The sequence below is a fragment of the Pseudopipra pipra genome, chromosome 22 (assembly GCF_036250125.1).
Source record: "Pseudopipra pipra isolate bDixPip1 chromosome 22, bDixPip1.hap1, whole genome shotgun sequence".
NCBI lineage: Eukaryota > Metazoa > Chordata > Aves > Passeriformes > Pipridae > Pseudopipra > Pseudopipra pipra.
Window position 1 is genome coordinate 3,183,577 of NC_087570.1, and position 22,110 is coordinate 3,205,686.

The 22,110-nt window shown below is 50.8% G+C and overlaps 1 protein-coding gene across 5 annotated transcripts in view; it reads right to left on the reverse strand.

Annotated features, from left to right (window-relative positions):
- The window catches only part of SAMD11 (sterile alpha motif domain containing 11), a 116,518-nt gene that overhangs the window by 31,035 nt on the left and 63,373 nt on the right, over window positions 1-22,110 (reverse strand). For all 5 annotated transcript variants that reach the window (XM_064678481.1, XM_064678480.1, XM_064678484.1 and 2 more), the window contains 2 exons: window positions 7,425-7,517; window positions 715-879 (listed from right to left, as the gene is read on the reverse strand). In XM_064678481.1, the coding sequence (XP_064534551.1) occupies window positions 715-879; window positions 7,425-7,517 (258 nt within the window). The remainder of the gene's footprint in view (window positions 1-714; window positions 880-7,424; window positions 7,518-22,110) is intronic.

Below are 22,110 nucleotides of genomic sequence, written 5' to 3' on the forward strand. Positions count from 1 at the left end.
TGCATCCTGCCAAGTGGATCCAGGGCAGATCCTGTAACTGCCTGGTGCCCCCTTTAGGCACAGCGCAGGACACGCTGGATCCAGCCAGCTCCTTCCACAGCCCAGGGAAAACAGACCAGCAATCCTTCAACTCACACTGCACCTCTTAGATCCCAGCACTGCAGGACACTTATCCCCTCCGGGCACCACTCCAGCCCCCAGGAGAAGGCAGCAACATCCTCTTGCCATTTCCATCACTACAGGGCAGGAGTGTCTGCCACTGCCTACATCTCACACCCCTGCTGTGTTATCCCAACTTGCTCACCCCCCTTGCTCCACACTGTGACAACAAATAAAGCCTTACAGCAGAGATCCTGAACATTCACATTGACACAAACTCTTGAAACAAAGGAAGGACCCCTCTCACCACCACTGCAAAATACACAGTAGTGATACTGTAGTGAATCTATTCCAGTAAAGAAAAGCGTATCCCCATAGAGAGCTCCAGAAGGAACTGGCACTTACAGATGGTTGAGGGGAGATGTCCCCACGGAGATGGTGGGAGAAAAGGGTCTCTAGGACACTTTTTAGCACCACTTGTATTTGCTGCATGATAAACAGACAGCACTGCAGCCCATCAATCCCCCTCAGATGCACACAGGGGGGATTAGGAACCTTTACAGAGTTATCCCGAAAGGCACCACGAGCCCCTCCTCCCCTCTGCAGATCCTGTACCTCCGTGGCTGGGCACTGCCATGCTGTTGGCCAGCTGGTAGAGACGTTGCTGCTGCTGCTCTTCAAAGGTGCCATGCTCGTTCAGTGCTGACATCATGCGTCTGTAGTGCTCCTCCGGGGTCATCTGAGTCACCGAGTCCTCCAGCAGAGGCGTGTGGGAGTTTTCTGAAGAGCAGAAAGATTTGGGTCTTTTTTTTTTTTTTTCCCCGGAGAAAAATACAGTGGAAAATCACATAACTATAGGGACAGTGCAAAAAGAAAGAGATAGGGGGGTTAGAGGGATATTAGCACAAATTCCCACAAGTCTCTAGTGTTCCCACTGAGCCTGATGTACCAAGCTGCCAAATCAGGTGTCCTTGTGCTCGAGATGTACCATTTTATGTGGTCAACCTAACAACCTCCTAAACCCCCAAACATGGCTACACTTACACACAGAAAAGCCCCCATCACCCAAGCCCCCATCACCCAAAAAACTCAACAGCTGTATTTTCTTCTTCCTCCTAAAGCACCAAGCACTGCATGGTAATAACACAAAATTGCCAGCAAGCTCTGTTACCCCCAGTGTGGCAGAGGGGACAGGGAGGATGGAAGAGTTCACTGAGTTCTCACCCTTTCATCTCAGGGGACATGAGTTCTTTTTTCAGCTCGTACCTGGCCAGACATGCACCTCTTTCCCCCACCTTCCTAAACACCCACGAGGACACAAAAACGTGAGAGATGCTCATCACCCAGAGCAGGAGGTGATGCTGGCAGTGATGACATCCACCTGCCCAGCTCTGGGGGCAGGGGGGGGAAGTCTCAGGAGCAGGTTGTTTCACATCTGTACATGTGGCTGAGCACCCTGAGGCCATTAAAATCACACCGAGGATGCCTCCCTGTCCATCTTCCCGGAACGACTGCAGAGCCCAGGAGGAGGGAGGTGCTTTGAGGAAGGCCCTGCCTGCTCCTGGGGCAGGAGGGATCCCGGTCTGGCAGTCAGGGAGAGAAAACCGCAGAGGCTTTTCTGTTTACTGTAAGCACAAATCAGAGTAATTACCACTCTCCCCGCCTTGGCTGCTCTAACACTGTTTTATCTCGGATCTTCCCCACAGGCAAAGCCTTTTCATTACTCAGAGAGGAACTCCCAGTAACAATCTGAGCGGGCAGAGGGGGAGGGAGGGACGGGCTCCCCCCACGCTGCAGTCACAAGACCACCACTGTGTTCAGTGAGTGACAAGACCACCCCACCGTGTGCCCCAGATTTGTGCTCCTTCATTTCACTGACAAGAGTCCCCTCAGGGACCACGGCAGGTGATTCTGCTGCCAGACTGGTTCCAAGTTCAAGGTGGTGGCTCTGAGCACAGGCCACTCGCTTTGCACTGTGAGGAACACACAGGCACTGGCCATCCTGCTGGGAAAAGAGCTGTGGGTCTCTCCCAGGTGAGACAAAAGCTGCCTATCAGAAAATGTAAGTCTGTGGCAGACAAAAAACAGCCCAAGAGACAGAGAGGCTGTAAAACGTGGCCCTGCCACAGCAGCTCAGGGATTGGGTCGCTTCTGCCTTGCACAGAATGAGAGGTGAACGTGCTGTCTGACACCAAACCCATGGCAGAGCCAAGCACACAGGGCTCAGATTTTGGTGGATGAAACCTTCGCATGTTGTAATGAAACCACTCTCTCCCCAAAACATAGGAGGGAATAACAACAATAACAGCAGCAATAACAACAACAGCAACAACAACAGCAACAACAATAAATATTATTATTATTATTTTAAAAAATAGTCTGAGCTGCACAAAGTTTCAATACAAAAGGGTTGCATCACTGGCTCCCAAGGCACTCTTCCTCTGCAGAAGGGAAATGACCTCAGTCCCCTCCAGCTCAGGTCAGCCTTCCAGCACAGCAATTTGTGGCTCTACCTCCAACCACGGATCTCTACCCCACTGACACTCATCTGCACCTCAGGGACCACTGCCTTCCCGTGCAATCACAGGTTCAGAGGCTGCTTCAGGCTGGCTGGGATGAGGAGCTGGGTCCCCTGTGTGCCTCACCCCTAGAAGCCAGACCCCAAAATGAGAGGCTGCCCTGGACAACAGCCAAGCCATACCTGCTCCCTCCCACTCCCTCCTCCAGCACCCAAACCTGCAAGACACCCCTGGCAGAAGCAGGGGAGTTGTGGGCAGAAATCCCTTCCAGGTCCCCTTCCCTCCAAGTCACTCCCAGGGGCCACATTCCCACATCCTCCTCTGCTCTCTCACCGCTCCTGCCACCTCCCCCAGGGATGCAGAAGCACAAGGTTTCAGTTCCCTTCTGATGCTCTTAACCAAAGGTCTAAGGAGCAAAGCCACATGCCACAGACCTGATTTAGAAAAACACTGATTTTTTTTTTCCCCCCACAGCTGTGTCATTAGAGGAAGAAAAGGGAGGGGGGGAGGGGATTTAATAACACTTAATTACCATAAACTCTATCGGATCAGCCGCAGAGCAGATTTCAGGTGCAAGGAGGGGAGGGAGAATGGGGGTGGCAAGGGAAGGCTGAGAGGAAGGAGGAGCCCAGGGAAAGGCTGGATTTCCACACTTAAAACTTGGAAGATTTCACATGACTCAGCCAGCAGTAATTCCAGCTTTGCTGAAGCTTTGCTGTCTGCTTTTGTCATTACCAGGGGTAATGCGGGAGACTGATCTCGCCAAATCTCCTCCAGCCGCCAGGTGTGAAATGGACTCTGGCAGGGCCAGGGGAAGGCAGAGCCAAGGCAGCATCTGCTGGGCCCTCATGCTCTCTGCCAGCCCCCTCCTGTTCACCCGAGCCAAGGGGAGCCCACCTCTGCCACCGCTGATGGCACAGCCACGGGAAACTCCTGGAGGACACAGCCCAAAGGACGTGTCACTGCTGCACAACCTTCCCACAGGATTCCACAAGGTCCATCCTCTCCAAGCAATTCCAGACAAAACACGAGCACCCAGCCTATCCAGCCCTTCTCCTTTGCTACAAACCCATGACAGGCCAAGGTTCCCTTTATCCAACCCCAGTCAAAGCTCGAGGAACCTGCTGCAAACGCGTCTCACTGCAAACTCAAGGCCAGGTCTTGGTCAGCAGCTTTAGGGTCTTCTCTTGCCAGGGCAGGGGGGTGCTGTGCCCACTCCCACCACACTCAGCAGTCTGGGAGGGGGGGCAGTGAAGTTTTTAGCAAGAACGGGGCCAAACCTTGTTCCTTGTTCCTCCTTGCCTATTTGGACAGCTGCCAAAGCCACCAACACATGGATGTTCCCCTCCAAAGGAGAGGGACAAACTGACAGAGGCTGGATCTGAATTGCTCAGCTGCAGTCCAGCTCCAGTTCTGGTCTAGTTCATCACCCAAAGACGCAGCAAGACTTTGTTTTGTTTTAAATGATCCACAATAGCAAAGAAAAGAGAATGGCAGAGGGAGCAGCGTATGAGCTCATCGCCCGCCCCAGGGGGTGAGCACAATATTGTTCCCTACGTGTGTTTTCCAGCACTTCGTCCAGCCCGGCTTCCAACCTTCCCAAACGACGAGGCTCCTACCAGATTTATTTTTCAGCGGCTCAAACGGGAACCAAAAACACTCTTTGCCGGTTTTTCCCTCCTCGGTTTTTGTTTCGCGTCTCGAGGTGTGGGGGGGAGCAGATCTCCAGACGCGCTGCTGCCGCGGGAGAGCGAGGGTTTCACTTGGGGAATTGTCTCCTGGGGAGAGGAGAGAGCTTCCCCCGTGACCTGCCAGCACAGCCCTCGCTCCCAGCCTCTGATACCGCTCCCATTTCCATATTAGACGCGAGAACGTTCTGCTCTGTTTGACAGCGGCGCGGCCCCGTTTCCACCGAGATAGGGCTCTCTTTTGATCTCTGGAGCGAACACTGCGAGCTGGGGAGGGGGAAGGGAAGGTGGCTGCTCCCCCGCTGGAAGGGTTTCCAGCCCTACAGGTGTTTTTTCACTCAGTCGGAGAGCGGGAGTGATTTCCTTGGCTGCCTCTGTTCTCCTCGCCTTGTCAGGCGCGGCCACGGCAGCACGAGCTGTGCCATGGGGTCACTCCTGCTCTTCAAAAGGCTGTTCCTGAGACAAGGCAGCTGTGCCCCGAGCAAAAGCTGCTTCTAGGGCACTGTGTGATGGAGAGCAAGAGCTGCTTCCAGGGCAGACTGTGGTGGAGAGGGGCAGAGTCCTGCCCGGAGCCGGTCGCCGCCACAAGGGATGCGGGATGTGGAGGAGCAGCACCTGCACAAGGCACAGGACCACCAGGCTGGAGGAAAAGGAGGGCTGTGTCCCAGGGAACACTGCAGACCCTGCTCCTACTGCAGCACAGCGTGAGGCTGCACAGGCTCCAAAACTCCAACCGGTCCTTGCTTCCCTTCCCGCTCCTAAATCACAAACTGCACTCTGGGTCCCAGCCAAGCCTGGGGCTCCAGCACAACCTCACACTTTGCTCCACTGCAGCAGTTCCCAAATCCCAAGTAACTGGCCTTTAGGGCCCATCCCATTTGAAAATGGCTTGTCACACAGCGTGGATCGTTCCATTTCCAGCCAGAGCTGGGAACACAGGGATCGTTTCCCTCCATGGCACCCGTGACACAGGAGCACTGCCTGACTGACAGCAGGACAGAAGGCTCCTGGGAGTTCTCAGCTGTGAGGTGCTGTCACTGTCTGGGCCTTAAGCCAGCAACACTTGCTGCAGCCCCTCCTTTTACCCCCTTTCCATAGCAGGGAGTGGGGAGACAAAGACCCCCAAAGCACAGAAGTCTCAGCCCCTCACTATTCCAATGGTATTCCAGCATCAGCACAGCCTAGGCTTAAATTCCTGCACACCACTGGAGGGAACAGGGGCTCTCCAAAGATCTAATAAAAAAAAAACAGGTCACATGGGAGATCACTAAAAGGCCCAGCTCCAAATTTCCATTCTGTCTCATCTCTTTCAAAGGGCGGGGAAGGATTTCCGAGGAAGAAAAGTGGGAGCAGAAAACAAAACTTTTCTTTATCCAGGGCTTCCTGGGAACCCCTGGAAGGGAATCCCCCCAGTCACTGGGAGCTAAGGAGCAGGATTTAGATCCCAAGTGCATCCTGCAAAGCCAAGGGTTCCTCACCTGCCTCACACTGCCCTCAGCCCACCCCAGAAAACAAAAACGGTGGGAAGGCCAGAGGAAAGAAATGGAATGAGATCATTTGACCCTGCTGCTCCCATGGCAAAACCAATCCATTTGTGCCACTTCAGCCACTTTACTGGGATGAATCCAAATGCAACAGTTTGGTTTCAGACAGCTTGCTTAAAGTTTAGCCCATTCTCAGCCAGGCCACACAGGTTGCTGTTACCTGGATTCTGATACCTTGGAATTACAAAGGATACAAACGCAGCAGAAACAGCAAAGTGTCAAGTGTGTTACAGGAGTCCCATGTCTCATATAACAAACATGTTTCAGAATCTATAGAAGCATCCTGCTGGAATTTTCCTGCACATCCACTAGAAACATTTCCAGGATAACAGGAACAGGGCAGATGAAAGCAAATCAAGGAAAACAGATAAAGAGTAGCAGTATCAATGGTTTCCAGTAAAATCTAAGGCACTTCTACTGGTATAAAGGAGTTAACAGGCAGGAGAGGGTTACATGAAAGAGAAGATTTAGTGTGTTCTCAGGTGATGTTGGCAATATTCTATTAAGTGACACCAGCATTCAGAGTATGCTGCCTTCAGATCATAATTTGGGGACCAGAAACAATATACAGGAACATTCTGTGAAATCAGGATGCAGAACAGGTCCCTACAATATATCTTTCTAAAGCATAATATAAAGCACGTAGTTTAAGAAAGCTTTAGGACAAACTGCTGCAAAAAAGTCCCTTCTGAGATTCCCTGGATGGGTTATTGAGGATATACACCTTAGAGAGTCTCAGCTGAACTCCAAACCCATGGAACAGGATCTGCTTTTAGTTGTTTCTTTTTTTTTAAAGTGGCAAAGAGTGCAGGTTAGGCACAGTGATTACACGAGAGGGGTATTACTGACAGCTAATTAGTTTGAACTTAACAACAAAGCCTTTAAGTAAACGGCCTGCAAAACCTCATTTACCCAACCTGGAGACAAACTCATTAACTGCAGGCTCCATTACCCACCCCACTTTGCCAGCCCTAAAGAAAGTTTAAAAATCGCCTTCACAGGAAAAGAACCCGAAGACAAACCAAGAGATTAAAAAAAAATAAAAATAAACCCCTAAGTAGAGAAACCTTCTGCAGATTCCATCTCTATAGGAACAGAGCCATAAATGCATAAGAGAGAACTAGGCAGCCCTATTCTCCCTGACAGGCTTCTATTTTTTTTTTTCCCTTTAAAGGAACAGATGCCAGCACGATAAGCCTGCGTGTCTCTCTTTATATTAAACATGTAATCAAGACATTCTGCCCGAAAAAACTGGAAACACCCCTAAAAATCCACCTCAAGGGCTGCGGCTTGCCTTTTTTTTTTTTTTTCTTAACCGTAAAGCAATTATTCTAATTAAGAGGCTCACAACGCGAGCCTCCCCCCCCCCGAGGAGATAAAGAAAGCAGAGAGAGCCCTGGTCGCCTCCCTCATGCACCCTCAGTGCCAGACACGGCTCCCACACCGCAGCCTCTTGCAAACCCTCTCTCACCCCCCCCCCCCCCCCCGGCTCCTTAATTTCAATTAAGTTCCACTCTTAGGAAAGGAGAAGAAAGGGGAAGGGGATGGGGGAGGGAGGGAGAAGCAGCACTTACCCTTTGGGGACTCACTTCTGGCTTTCTTGCTTTCTAAAGGACACTCACTGCTGCTGTTGGGAGAACATACTCTTCTCTTGCCTAAAATTTCATCTAGAAGAGAGATGAGAAACCTGAGTATCAAGACAAGGTTGTACTTTCCTCTTTGCAGAAGCGACCAGAGAGACTTTGGTATTTATGCTTCTCTCTCACACACACACACAGGCACACACACACACATATATTACAAGCAGAGGGGGAAAAAAAAAATGAAAGTAAGAAAAATCATCATCTTGAGAGCCTTGATCTGCTTTCCTAATCACGCAGCCCAAAAGCACATAATGACTATTCACACACTGATCAATGCAACGTTTTAAAGCTATAAATTCTGAATCCAGTTGATTTCCTTACTGAGTTTCATCATTTGTTCTGGTGCCTTTTGTCCCCCCGGTGTTTCCACTCCTTTCATGCCCTGATGCAAAGCAACTGGGGGAAAGGAAGGGGAGGAAAAAAACAACACAAAAAAAAAAAAAAAAAAGAAAAAGCACAACAGATCTCTGAATCTTCCTACCACAGTATCTCTCTCTCTCTCTCTCCTCTCTCTCTCTCTCTCTCTCTGTCTCTCCCCCTCCCTCCCCCCCCCTCCTCCTTCAAAACCTCAAGGTCCTTAGCAATCTTCCCCCTCTGGATTGTACGGAAACACTCAAGCCTTTTGCATTACTGCAGCCCTACAAACCAACAGAAAATATCTAATATACAATTACAGCATCCCCGACCAGATTTAAAATCAATATCCTCCCATAATAACGCTGGGGGAAACTGAAAGCATGATGGTGCATATGGGCAGGAAGGAAGAGCCTGTTTGTCACTGCAAGCATCAAATTCTCATCTATCAAGGGCTTGTTAAAGATGCAGCATCTTAAAAGGGAAAAAAAAAAACACCATCTCACAAACAAGCACCATATTTGAGTGAGAATAGGTTGTATCTGCCTGTGCATCCATACACATGCAAAGCTGCTGCAATCTGCCCAAAATGTGTGGGTTAGGGAAGGTTACAAACCCCCCTCGGTCCTATTTATAACAACAACGACATTATTTCTGTTCCAGGGGACGTTTTCAGCCAAGCAACTGTCCCTCGCACTCAGAATCACTCCCCATCACTTGGAATTCAGCTGAGCAGCCCAGGTTCCTGCCTTGGCACTGGATTTATCAAGAGATCCAGGGCACAGGTCTGTGGCTGCCACAAGCTGAGTGCAGAGAGCAGCCAGACACTGTGCCCAGGGCAGCCCTACCAGCCCTCCTCTATCCCAGGAGCAATCCAGGAGCTCTGCAAAGTTCCAAGTGGCATTTCAGGCTTTTAAAGGGCACGGGGCTGCCTCCGACCTCACCTTGCCATGACCCTGTCACCCAGCCCCTAAACAGAACTGGCACTCAAGAGATGACTGCAGAGCCTTGAGACCATCCAGAACCAAGAGCAAAGGAAAAACACAACAGTGGCAACTGAAAAGCAGATGGGAAAGGCCAGAGTCAGCCAGTGGTGGCACTGAAGTTCTCTCAGCACTTCACATCCCAGGTGTTGAGCCAGTCTTTCCATTTGAATTTTATCAATCCTCCTGCCTCAGTTTCCCCTTTGCACAAACTCCTGCAAAGCCACAGACGGTCTCAGCTTGCCAAGGCAGCACCAGAGCTCGGAAGTACCTGGCCACAGAGCACAAACAGAGGCACCAGCTCCCTCCCCACGGAACGCTTCATTCTTCATGCTGATTTTCCTGGAAACGTTATAGCCTGATGCTGCAAACCCTCAGAGCGCTGGAGGCCAAGCTCACATATCCTCCCCAGAAGTGTTCTCATCCAGGATTTGTGGCTTTGGAACAACGAGAAGCCCCGTTGCTCCGCTCGCCCCTCCCAGCCCCGGGCCAGGAGGCAGCAAAGCCCAACGAGGGCTTTTTAAGGCAGGAAGAGACTCCATGGAAAAAGAACTGGTGACAGAAGCACCGGTTCCATGTGACAGCAGTTGGAATGTGAGCAGTGAAGATTCCTTGGTTTCACAGCTCTGCCAAGGCACCTCATTACCCCCCATCCCTGCTTCCCTCCCGCTGTTCCACTCCCACCCCCGGGCCCATCTGCCAGCAGACGCTCGCTCCGACTCGCGCCGTGCCCTGCTATTCCCACTGTTCCCACACACGTCAGCAGGACAGGCTGCAAGCCCCATCTCCCTCCCAGGCAGCTGCACTGGTGCAGGGGAAGGCCAAGATCAAGCAGGAACTCTGAAACAGCACCAACTCCCTCAGACCTGTGCTCCTCCAGCCTCCAGAACCACCCCCCCACTTCTGGGCACGCAGGGAGGTGTGACATCCCACCATGGGGAGAGGTCTCAGGTGTCCTGCCCCTGGCTTGGTCCTCCAGAGGGATCCCACATTAGTGATTTAATCCCCAGGATGATCCTTCCAGCATCTCGGGTTCACCTGGTAGCACAGCCCCAAATCCCGTGCGCTGAGTCCGTATTTGGGCTGCCCCCCAGCAGGTTTTTGGCAGTCAGTTCCATCACAGAATGAAACATTTCCTCTTTTCCATTTTATTATTTTTTTTTTTTTCATTTAAGGCAAAGCCCTGCAATGTGGCAGAGATGCCCCTGGCCCCAGAAGTGTGGGGACTAAATCAACAGGACATACAGTAAGCAAGGAAAAGGGAACAATTATCATCAGTAGCCAGTACGGAGGCACAAAGATCTAACAACCCACCCCAAATTTACCAAGTCACGAGGAGAGCACAAGCCTGAACAGCAACCTTCTGAGCTCCAGCCCAGTGTTTTAAGAAGTCATACCCCATCTTTGCTTTTCTTCCTTAGCTGCAAAGCAGGGCAGAGGCAGGTCCCAGTTTCATTAATTATTTAGTTAACTCACAGTTTCCGGGGTACAACCTCAACAGCGACGTGTTTGTGTTTCCTTTCCTCTTCACAACTTAACCCACGTGCCCAGCTTTGCCACACCACTGACACCTGCCAAACACACGCCCCTTTTACAGGGCCCTGCACTCTTAAATTCATCCCTTTATCTCCACGTGCCACTCATCCAACCCTTCCCTGCGCTCACACAAAGAGCCAGGACACTGGGGTGGGAGCAGCCACCGTCCATCTCCCCCTGACTTTGCAGCAGCAGCAGAACCAAATCTGTTTTGCAAATGAGCTGGCAGTGCAGCTCCTGGATGTCTCACCACCCTCACAGAGACAGGTTGTGCATCGAGTACATTGCTACTGATGGACCACAGAGCCCCAGGACAGCTGTTTGCTCAGCCCATGCACCTGCAAAGGGCAGCACTTCACCTTAAAGGGTGGGGAGGGATGACTGGGGGAAGGGGGCTTTGGTTTTTTTTATTCCCCCAATTCCTGCTTTTGCCTCTTCTCTCCTGCCTTCTGCAGAGCATTTCAGCTGAAAGGGAGCCAAATCAGGGCAGTTTTTAATATCAAAGCTGAGAAAGAAAGACATTATCAGTAGAACTGGAACATTATGAAGCTGGGCCAGGCAATAACACAAGGAAGGGGGGCTGGGGGAAGCCCCAAGAATACTGATCACTCCCTGCCACCAGTGCAGCACAGACCTGACCACAAAACCCCCCACCCACACAGGTCCCCAGACCCCACATTTACCTCCAAGGCTCCTGCTGGCCTGGCAAGGCAGTACAGAAAGTGATCCAGAGGGAGGTTTTTTGGGAACAAAGTCAAATATTTTCCCCAAAGATCTCGAAATCAAAGTGGATTTTCCCCCTCTCTCTCAGCACTCACCTCCTACACTGAAGCATGAACAGAGACAGGCCTGGAAAGCAGGTGAGCTGGAGGAGGACAGTGCTGGCCCCACAAACAGGGATCACCCAACAGCTTTGCACCATAAGGAGAAAGGATGTGGGCATGGCACCATAAACCCAGCTTTTGTGGAAGCCAGGTTAGGTGGGGTTTATTTTGTCTCCTGCACTGCCTCTAATCCTCAGCCTCCCAGCACTCAGCAGAGCTGGGTGGCTTAAGAGTCATCTTCACCAACACATCTAAGAATCCCAAGCCTCCTTATCAGCTTTGATGAGAGGACTTGGGAGCCTAAGTCTGGGAAGATTAGAAAATCTATCTCTAGGTTTCCCCAAAGACAGAGGGACTTTATCTCCACTCTTTACATGGGAATCTGCAGCAGAGGAGATGCACCAAGGACACACATGGTGAGAACAGTGACTGGGCACAGGAATTCACCTGCAGAAGGGACAGGAATGAGGTGGTCACAACATTTCTGCCCCTCCAGTGTTGCTAAATGGGTGGGCTACAGAGAGTCCCGATTACAGCTGAGGGACTGCACCAAATTCTTCTGCACTGTGTTCATGCTCCAGCACGAGGGGAAGAGATCAAGACCTATCTCATGCTCCCTATCCATAGCCCTGGGTTTGCTCTGAAAGCTTCTTGGACCCAGAAGTCCTGAGTCAACACAGAACTGAGCCAACTAACAGGGGAAATCACCCAGGCTCACATAGCCAACATCTAACCAGAGCAGAGTCCTTTTTCCACCTCCTTTCCCATTATTTTAAGAGGAACAAAACATCCTCCCTCTCTCTTAACTCCCCCATCAAACTTAAACCCTGAAGATGACAATCCCCACTGACCAGCCTGAAATGTCTTGGCAGCATCTCCATTTATTCAGCTCTCCCCTTCCCTCTGGCACAGCCAGGCTCCCACCAGAGGAGCTTCTCCGCTCAGACAACTCCGGAGCTCCATCCCAGCTGCTCAGCCCATCCCTGTGCCGAACCAGGCAGGTTTGGGGGGACCCTGGAGCCTCAATCCCGCAGCCCTGGGCTCCTCTTTGTCAGGTGCTGCCCCAGCAGTCCCAGAGCTGCTCCCAACAAAGGCAGCCCCTGCTCACAGAGTGTGGAATCCGGCTGTGCATCGGCACCCGGCCCTTGCCAGCGGGAATCAATGGAACAAAGGGAGAATGAAGCACAAGGTCATGGGAATAACGGGCCATAATTTAACTGAGGGCAACAAGAATGGGGGGAGGGGGGGAAATTATTGGGGAAGCTGGGGGAAGGGAAGCAGCAAGTGAGCTTCTGGGATTTGGGAATCCTGGAACAATACAAGTGCTTGCCAGCTCACGGGGCAGGGACAGCTCTAGCAAGGAAGGAGGGAATGTCACTGCAAAGGGGGTGTCAAACCAGCTGCAAAATAAAGGCAGCATCCTCCTCACAGCAGGTCAGCTTAATGGTTTTAGGGACATGGCAGGCAGCAGGCTTCAAACCTTAGTTACTGCACTGGGTTATCTCGCCGCCCCTTTGTGTCTCCACATCTTTATCTATTTGCTGGATGTCATTTAGATTTAGATTGCAAGTGCTCCAGCACAGGGGCATTTCCTTCTGCTGGCTGCTGTGTCAGTCTGACAGCACAAACAGCAGAGCAAGGTGGGCACTCCTGGCTCAGGAATGTCCCTAGCCCAGACCAACATGTCTGCAAACATTCCATAAGCATCCTTCTTCAAGTTCCCTGGGACAAGAGGATCTTGGACCAGGAAGAAAAACAGGAAATAAAGGGGAAGGAGGAATGGGACACACGAATGGGCTCTTAGTACAAAGCAAGGAGGATGCAGTATTGAGTAATCAAAGGTTTTTCTCTTTCCTGCTCACTTTGAGAGAACTTTGGCAGACTGGTTGTGCAACCACTCCTCTCAATGGCAGAGAAGGACTCCAGTAGGCAAGAGTCAGTGAGCATCAGCTGCTGATCTCAATGCATTACACAGGAGCACCCCAAAGGTAGGCTTGGTGTCACTAACCCCTCCCAAAACACGAGCTGACCCCAGCACATATGAAAGAAGGAGCTGACTAGAAGGATTCCCGATGTACAACATACCAACCATCCTTTCCTTGGCATGGGGAGCAGCCTGCATCCCCTTCCTCAGCTCCAACCACAAGGCCATCTGCCTTTCCTCCTACCATCCACAGTATCCTGCTACTTCCCACCTCCTCGTGCTCACTTGACTTGCCTTGCTGGAGCAAAGCACCCAAAAGGACTGTCCAATATTTCAGTTGCCAAGGGGTGAGCGAGGTGCAGGTGATGCTGGAGCCACCCTCCTGCCTGTCTCTAATGAGGCTGTTTATTAGGGAAGGTGCACCAACACCCCCCTGTCTCCCAGGTTCTTACAAAATTCATTTTTACAGCACGCACCAAGCCACAGAAAGGTGGTAAATATTCATAGTATGAAAAACGCTCATGGAAGGGATATGCTGCACTTAAGAGAGAGATGTGAATTAATTTTATATGCTGCAGAGAGGCTTTTTAGCAGTCACAAACTTGTGAATCTCCACTTTCTTCCAGAAAAGATTCAAAGAACGAGGATGGGAGAGTGGGCTGGAAGTCCAGGGTTTAGGAGACTCACTTGCTCTAGAAAGGAGCATCTTCTAGCAGGTAAGACATGAGAAGGGGAAAGCCTGATAAATCAGAAGACCAGTAAGGATCAGGTTGCCCAGAAAGTGAACTCCCCATCCCTGGAAGTGTTCAAGGCCAAGGACAGAGGTTGGAGCAACCTGGTCTAGTGGAAGGTGTTCCTGCCCATGGCAGGGGGTGGAACAAGATGATCTTTAAGGTCTCTTCCAACCCAAACCAGTCTGTGATTCTGTGACCACAAACCCTGTGGGCAAAGATCCTTTGGCCTCCATTTATGTATCTGTGATAAAAAGCTACGAGAACTGGCATCATCCCTCTGACACAGTCCCTGAGTCCTGGGGAATGCCACACATCACCCAACCACCACAGGGCAGGGACAGCATTCCCACCTCCCTGCAGGCTCCTGGGTGCTCAATCTGTCCAGGAGCCTGGTATTCCCCTCCAAGCCCCAGCACAGCTATTCCACCTCCCTGGCTGCTCCTTCCACCAGCCTCCCAGCATTTCCTCAGAACAGCCAAGGCTGAGGACAGTGATTCCCAGCAGAGCTGCTGGTGGTGCTGTACCCCCTTAGCACCACCTAAATGTCCGATTGCACTCATCCAGCCCCTGAAAAAAACAGCTCCTCCAGCCCATGACAGCTTTGACAGCCAGACTCCTTAATTCCTTTTTCTTATTCCCTTAATCTGTCATCTTTATCAGGCTGGGGAAGTGCCAGGCAGCGTGCAGGAGCCCCGGCCCCGATCAATCTCCACATTACAGCTGACAGAATGGTGCTAATAACTTATTGATCTAATGTTTGCCAAGCCCCACGGGGCTGAAAGGCTGCCATTGATTGGCTTGAGGGAAGGAGCCTCTCAGCTGAGAGCGGGGAGGAAAAGCCTTCGAATTGTCTTCTTCCCGAGGAGCTTGGAGATGGAGGGAGGGTGGGGAAGGGAGAGCAGGGACGAGGACAGGGGAAATAAAAGAGGAAGAGAAATGGAAAGGAAGGAGGATATGAGGGTGAGATGGAGATTAAGACTGGAAAAGGAAGCAGGGAGGGGGGAGGGAAAAAGGGTTTGAGAACCAAAGGAACGTGAGGAGGAGGGGAAAGAGCAGGAAAGGGGAGAAGGGTAAAGGGAAGGAAAGGAACTGGGAACACAGAGATTGTGCACAGATGAAAAATTAATGAAATAGGCAGCTGACCCTCTTCTTGCTCACAGCAGATCATTAATAAAATCTTTCCAACACCCAAACCTCCATCCTTGGACAACTCTTCCCAAGTCTGTTCATGTTTGACAAAGCATGTGGCACAGCTGAGTCCCTGACCAGGTCTGGAACCACAAGCTTTATCTGGGGAGAGGGCAGCATTAGGACAGATTCCAGTTCCCCACAGGGACATACACCCAACTCAACCCTTGAGAATCCCCACCCATCTTCCTGATTTGCACTGAAGAGGCCAATAACCACAGAAAGTCATCAGAGATGCTCAGCAGAGGGAAAGGAGTTGTGGGTCTTCACTGTGCCCCTGTGAAGAAACCTGGGAGAAACCTGCAGGGACAGCAGGAGGAAAAAAACCCAAACCAATACATGACCTTTCCCAAATTATAGTAACAGTTGTGGTCTTCTTTCCCATTTCCCCTGGACCAGCCCAGGCAGTCTGGCTTTGCCAAAGGGCAGAGGTGCTGGAGCAGGGCTGAAGCAGAGACTGAGCTGGCAGGACTTCAAGCACAGGCAGTCACAGGGTCACACACTGCCCTGGCAGGTTTGCCTGACCTGTGGCTCTAAATAGCCAGCGCTCGTTTTGTCCAGGTCTCTTTTCCTGGTGGACTTCTCTCAACTTTACCCATCCAAAAGGCTGGGTCAGCATTTCCATGTGTCTCCTCCAACACAGCTCTCCCAGTCACAGATCCCTGCACCCCTTTCCCTTTGGCAGGACTTTTCCCCTCCCCGTCACCCGACCTGGGAGCCACTGATTGCTTGGAAGAAACAGGGAGCAGAACAGGAGCTCGGTGCCCGCTCCTGGCACCTCTCATCCCAACAGGAGCTTTGCAGACACGCAGCTGTGAGGGGTTCCTGGGGGACAGGAGCAGGGAGCCAGGCCCTGCAGGACTAACCCACGGCACCCAAACCTGGTGACACAGATACACACGGGCACTGGAGCTGGAGCAGTGCCAAACCCTGGCTCTGAAGCATCAGCTTGACTCAGGGCAGGGTCAGAGCTGCCAGCTCTGCCACCCAGCAGTGAGAGTGGACAAGGCAGGTGCCAGGTCACAGTCCACGCTGGATCTCTATATATAACACCAGGGAGGTGTCACAGCACCAGGGATCTGTTTTCAGCTCCTTAGTAGCTGCCTGTGAGGCACCTGGCAAAGGAGGTGGAGGCAGGGGGCGGGAAGAGGTTATTTCTGGAAGCAGGATAATCTTGCTCTTCCCAGAGCCGCAAGGAAAGGAAGGAGGAGTCCGTGTTTACTTCAGCTTCGGAGCTGCAGCGTGGACTGGCCATGAGCTGGTGGATCCCACTCCAGAGAGTGACAGACTCCTTGTCCTGACTGTGGCCAGTCTGCCCTGTTCACACCAGGCACAGAGGGATACTCAAGGTGCCCATGGTGAGCCCAGTCCAACTGTGGCACTCCTTTCCTAAAACTGAGGGAGAAACACCTTGGAACGCCCCAGTGACCTTCCCAAAGGTGTTTGCAGAGCCATCCTACAAGAACTCTCCAGCCAGAGGCAGGCTTCAAACCCCTGTCAAGGTTGGACTCAATGATCTTAGAGAGAGATCTTAAGAGATCTCTTAGAGAGATCTTTTCCAACCTTTACAATCCTAAGTTTATTGAGCTCCAAGAACAGGGCACTGAACTTCCTCAGCTCCTTCTCCCCCTGCAGTGACAAAGCCAAGAGTAAAACCTGAACACTCACACCAGCAAACCCCCATGCAGCTGCAGGGCACAGCAAAAGGAAACACTTCCATGTTGGGCTTTCCCATTTTCCCTTCCCCTCCCAGGAACCTCTGCTTGTATTACAAAAGGGTGTTGGTCACCTCCCACTCCTGCAAGGCCTCAGGAGAAATAAAAATGAACTTAAATAGAGCACAAAGAGAGGACAGTCCTCCAGCTCCAAGCCAAGAAGAGGATGAAGGGCACTGACAGAGCCTCAACCCTCAGGTTGCCTAGGTAAACAATTGTCCTTCATGGTAAAACACATAAACAACAGTGCCTGGGCTTGCAGCTCCTGGATGCCCATTTGGTGCTGATTTTCTGCTCAATTTAAGGCAGCAGTCCAATAAAGGCTGTTGCTTTTTTTTCCTGTTGTTTGGCTTAGTTAAATGAAAACATGTCTGCATCCCAGCTCATTATCACACGCTCCGAGAACAGCCGTTCGCTGTGATTCTGTCTCTAACCATTAGCTGGAACAGCCGTGATCCCAATTCTTTTCCACCCCCCAATATTAACTCCTCCTTTGCAGATGAAAGCTCTGGGTCTCAGTGCAAAGCCAAATGAGGTCACTGGGAAGGCCTCCATGGCAGGCACAAAGAATTCAGGGACAGGCCCGCAGGAGGTGAGACACCCAGATCCATCCATCTCCAAGCACTGCCCTGTCAACAGAAATTCCACATTCCTAAATGTGAGGCTCTTTACAGCTCACTCCTAAAATTTCTCCTTCTCCTTTGCTTAGTCAACAGAGCATCAAGTGGAGAGATGAGACAGGAGGGTTAATACAGAACAAATAACCTCACAGAGAGAAGAGAGAAATCTCTTTCATGATGTTTTTGGGACATGTGGATGAACATTGCTTTTCCAGGACTGCAAAAGCACCATACCTGGCCTCCAGTGGAGCAGGACTCCTAAACTGGGTCTCCTCAAGGGACACAGGTGTCATGTCCCCCCTGCCACATGGATTTCCACAGGAATCACTGCAGGTTAACACTGAGGACACCCCTGCTCTGAGGCCAAGGCTCTCAGGGTTTGGCATTTCCATCACGTTGAACCAATAACCCCTAGAAGAAGCCCAAGCTCTCTGGGAGCTCTGCACTGCTGGAAAGCTGGCCTTTTGCTGCTTCCCACACCACAGCCAAGGAAGCCTCTAATCACTGGGAAAGGAGTCTTGAATCCATGACCTTGAATCCATGAGCAGTCCCCGATATTATCTGCAGAACCACGGTGACCTGCTCACTGTTTGGAGAGAGACCTGACACTCTGCCCTGTCTCCTCTCAGACTATCCACACCAAGCCAACTCCCTCCAGTCACAAGGGGCAGAAGGAAGAGAGGGAAGATCTACCCACCTTCCTCTAGCATCAGTGAGCCTGATTCCTCCACTTCTATCCATGCAAATAGTCCTACTGCAACTGGGAAGCCATGAAATGTGGCGCTGCAGAACAGAGGGCGTTTGAGGAGAGAAAGAGGAGAAATTAAGAGGATTTTTTTTTTTTTTTTGCAGGAGAGGAATTACTTAGAGCCTTGGGACCAGGAGTCTACTGCAAAAGATGCTTGTTCAAACCCTACAGCAGTGTGAAATCACACACACGAGGGGGAAGGCACCTGTGCTGTCTCTGTGAACCACAGAGCCCCACGAGGCTCCTCCATCCTCCCCCACCCCACGCAGGCCCTGGCAGACTGCATCAGCCAAACTGGATAGAGGGGATTGGACTTGTTTACAGCCACACCACTAGCTGCTTAGAGGGGTTCTAAATCCCTGTTTGATGTGCAAACCGTCAGCTTTGCTGCTGTGCCTTTGTCAGGCGGCCCTGGCTCTGCTCATCCTTGTGTGTGTGTGTGTGTCTCTCTCTCAATTAAGATTAAAGCTCCTTGTGCCATCATCCCCTCTCAAGGTAAACCCCTCTGCAGTGCCAGTGCTGTGCCCTGGCTGCTGCCTTGCCTTTATCTGATCCTTTTGGAAGTGACTTTTATATTCCCATTAGGCTCCTGCCTGCCCTCCCCTCCCACGTGCCTGCTCCCCCTGAGGCACTGGAACACACTTCTCTACCTTTGCAGATGTTCTTAAGCCTCTTACCGAATCTCACCAATGCAGCTGCCTCTCTGCCTGTTCCTGAGGAAGCACAAACCCCATTATATTTGTACTTTTTCCTCTCTTCCTCCCCTTGGCACCTTGCGCATCCCCATCGTGACTGTAATTTAATTAGCACCCAGGAAAGCACCTCCAGCACTTCCCACTGCAGATCACCACCATCACCACAAGAGAAGGACAGGGCAGAGAGAAATCAACCTGCAGGGTCAAGTGAGGAGAGACCATTCACATTCTGGGAGCTTTGGGAAGCACCAAAGCTTATTTTTCCAGGTGGGTTCTACACGGTGTTCCCCACAACTGCAGCCCTGCAGACCTGTCAGCACCTATAAGTGCTTGCTCAACTCTCTTCCCTGGAAAGGGATAGTATCCCTCTGCCCAAAACCCAACCTCACCTCCCAGCAGCTGCATTAGCTGGTCCCAAGTTTCAAAAATAAGTAAATAAATAATTTAAAAGGTCCAAAACTGGCAAGGGAAGTGGTAGGGAGATTAAACCCAGCAGCTGGATGTAAGCCCAGTGTAGACATAACCCAGACTTCAGAAGAGGAGCTTGGTATCATTTTGATCAATGAAGAGCAGCAGAGATGGCAGAGAGGCCCTTCCCTCACACTCCACTCTCTGAACCTCCACAAGAACTTACTGCTGCTCTTCCAGCGTGTGCTGGAAACAACAAACACCTGCACACTTGGAATCTGCACAACCCTTTGGAGGACAGGCATTTAGCAAGCACAAGCACCTCGACTCCCAGGCACAGAGAAAGGCAGAGAAAGCAGAGATACACTGTTCTTAAAACTCTGAGGACATGACACTGTCACCAGCCAACCCAGATGAGAAGGAAGAACAGTGTGAGAGGCTGCAGATGGGTAAAATCCCAAACCAGTGAGATGGATTTCTCCACCTAGTTAAGAATCCCGAGTTACAAACAGGGCAGCTCTTCCCAGAATCCAGGATTCCCTGGGACCTGAGGAAACCCAAGTGCCTCAGTGGTAATTTCAATAATAAATCTGTGGTGCTGCAGAGCAGGCCCAGCACACACAGGTTTGCTCCAAGATTAAGAGATCCCTGTAACACCTGAGGGTCCCCAGTGGCCCTGGAGCAGCGAGATAGAACCAACACACATCACCCACACACAAATATCTCCATCACTCCCCATTGACAGTGGCTCCAAAGCCAATCAATAGGGCAATTAGATTTTATCAGCACACACCTCTGGCCACCAACTTCTGCTGTCCTTGCAAAAGGCTCAGCCAGCCCAGGGCTCCAGGCTCTCACTGAGAACAACCACCTGGAGCAGGTTTTTGCCTTTTTTGGTAGAATTATGCACTGGCATTCCTGATTTCCTTTAAAGGTGCAGCAGCCATCAGGGGACTTCAAACATGAGTTAGGCTGTCAGCTGTTCTTAGCTAGACATCTTGCTTCAGTGCAGAGAGCAGCAGCAGGGGAACACCACCCTCAGATCAGCTCTGTGCTGACTCTCTAAAACCCACATCTATCCCATACTGTCACCGTGGAACAACAACATGGAGGTTTAGAAGAGATGTTAGGGAGGACAAAGCAGGGAACTGAGCTCTGTTGTTCATTTGCTTTATGATCTTGAGGAATTTGCCCTTCTTTGTCTTGCCTGACTCATCTCCTACAAAGTACTCGAAAACTGGTGCAAGGAATTATGCATCTTGTCCAACATTTCTGATAAAATTTTACCTGCTGGCAACTACCTCCCTTTCCCCTTTATCACTGTAGAACAGTAGTAACAGTCCTTCCATTTTTTTCCATGATAAATTTATTTTCAAAGCTCTGTAGCTCTCAGATTTCTGGAGATGCCACACTTACCAACGTGTCACATTCACCACACTTGCCTTAATCACACCCTCAGCAATGCAAGAAACAGCAGAGCCATTTGGTGTTGATTATTCCAGACCCTTTATAGCTCTTAGAGAATCACCAGATCCAAAATACAGTGATGTTTTTGGTCCCAGCTGTCTCAAATCCCAAGGCTGCACCTCCTCCAGGTTTATTGTTCCAAACCCACCTCTGTGTGTTATTGCACAACCCAAGTGGGTTATTAAATCCTGCTCCAGGCAGGGCCAAACCCTATCTGAGTCCTTCAGGACAGTTATTTATTTTCCAAGTCTTTCAGCTTCTGCTGTCCCAAATTAATCTCTTCAGTCTCTCTGTTCTCAAATATAACCATCACCATTGACATAAAGTGACCTGTTTTCACTTAAAAGTTATCCATAAGCCATCCAAGGATATTAATCAGCACTGCTCTTCCAACCAAAGTTCTTATATGACCCAGTCAGTCTTTTCAGGCCCCTGTGACCTGAACATCAGCCCAGTTCTAACCTTGAACCCCAGCTCTAGCCTTTCCTATCTCCCAGAAGTCATAAAAGCCCCAGAACTAACTATACACAATTATTTTTCATTAATTTCAGCCCCTTTCTGCATTTCAAAGACCATTAAAGATCCAGTAATACTTCTAATTTTCCAGTCCATGCTGTTCAAAACCATTGCACTGCCTCTAATCCCAGTTCTAACTATAAATCAGGGAATTCCCTCACAGAATTAACCACACACCAGCCAAATCCTGCCAGCTTCAACCCTCCTGCTACCCTCACAGGCCCTGCAAAAAGCAAATCTCTTCCATTTGTGCTGTCCTTGTTCTCAATCCTCTGCTTAACCACGGCCAAGAAGGAGCAGAGGCTGGTGAGTCCTGTTCCAGCAGCACACACTCACCTCTCACAAGGGGGATGTGCAGCTGGAACAGCAGAGCCTCTGGAATCTCCACCTCTCCTGACTGGCACCATGTGCCCAACTCCAAACCCATAAACCAGCAACAGAAACTGTTTTAGCAGCAGATCCCAAGTGCCTCTGAGAGCTCTGCAGCTCACAGACACAAGTGAGGCAGGAACACGACGGCATTAACATCATTTATTCAGCACTGGTTATCTCCAGGTGCCTTTTGGAGGGGGAAGGTTCTCATAACCCAAATACACAGCATTGTTCTCGAGGGTACACAGTGCAAACACAGCAGACAACTGGGGGCAAGGTTCTTCTCCCATTATTGTTGTAACTAAGTGGTTTAAACAACAACCAGCCTTTCAGACCAACCCAGCACTGGCTCTCTTCACATTCTATACGTGGCAATTGGTGGTTTTTTCCCCCCTGCCAGCAAAAACGAACAGAACCAAGACACAAACCCAACAGTGGGGCATCAGCTCCAAATCCCAGCACCTTCTGTTCCTGCTCCCCTGGCCTGTGTGTGCCTGGGAGGTGACACAGGGACCAGCTCAGCACACGCTCTG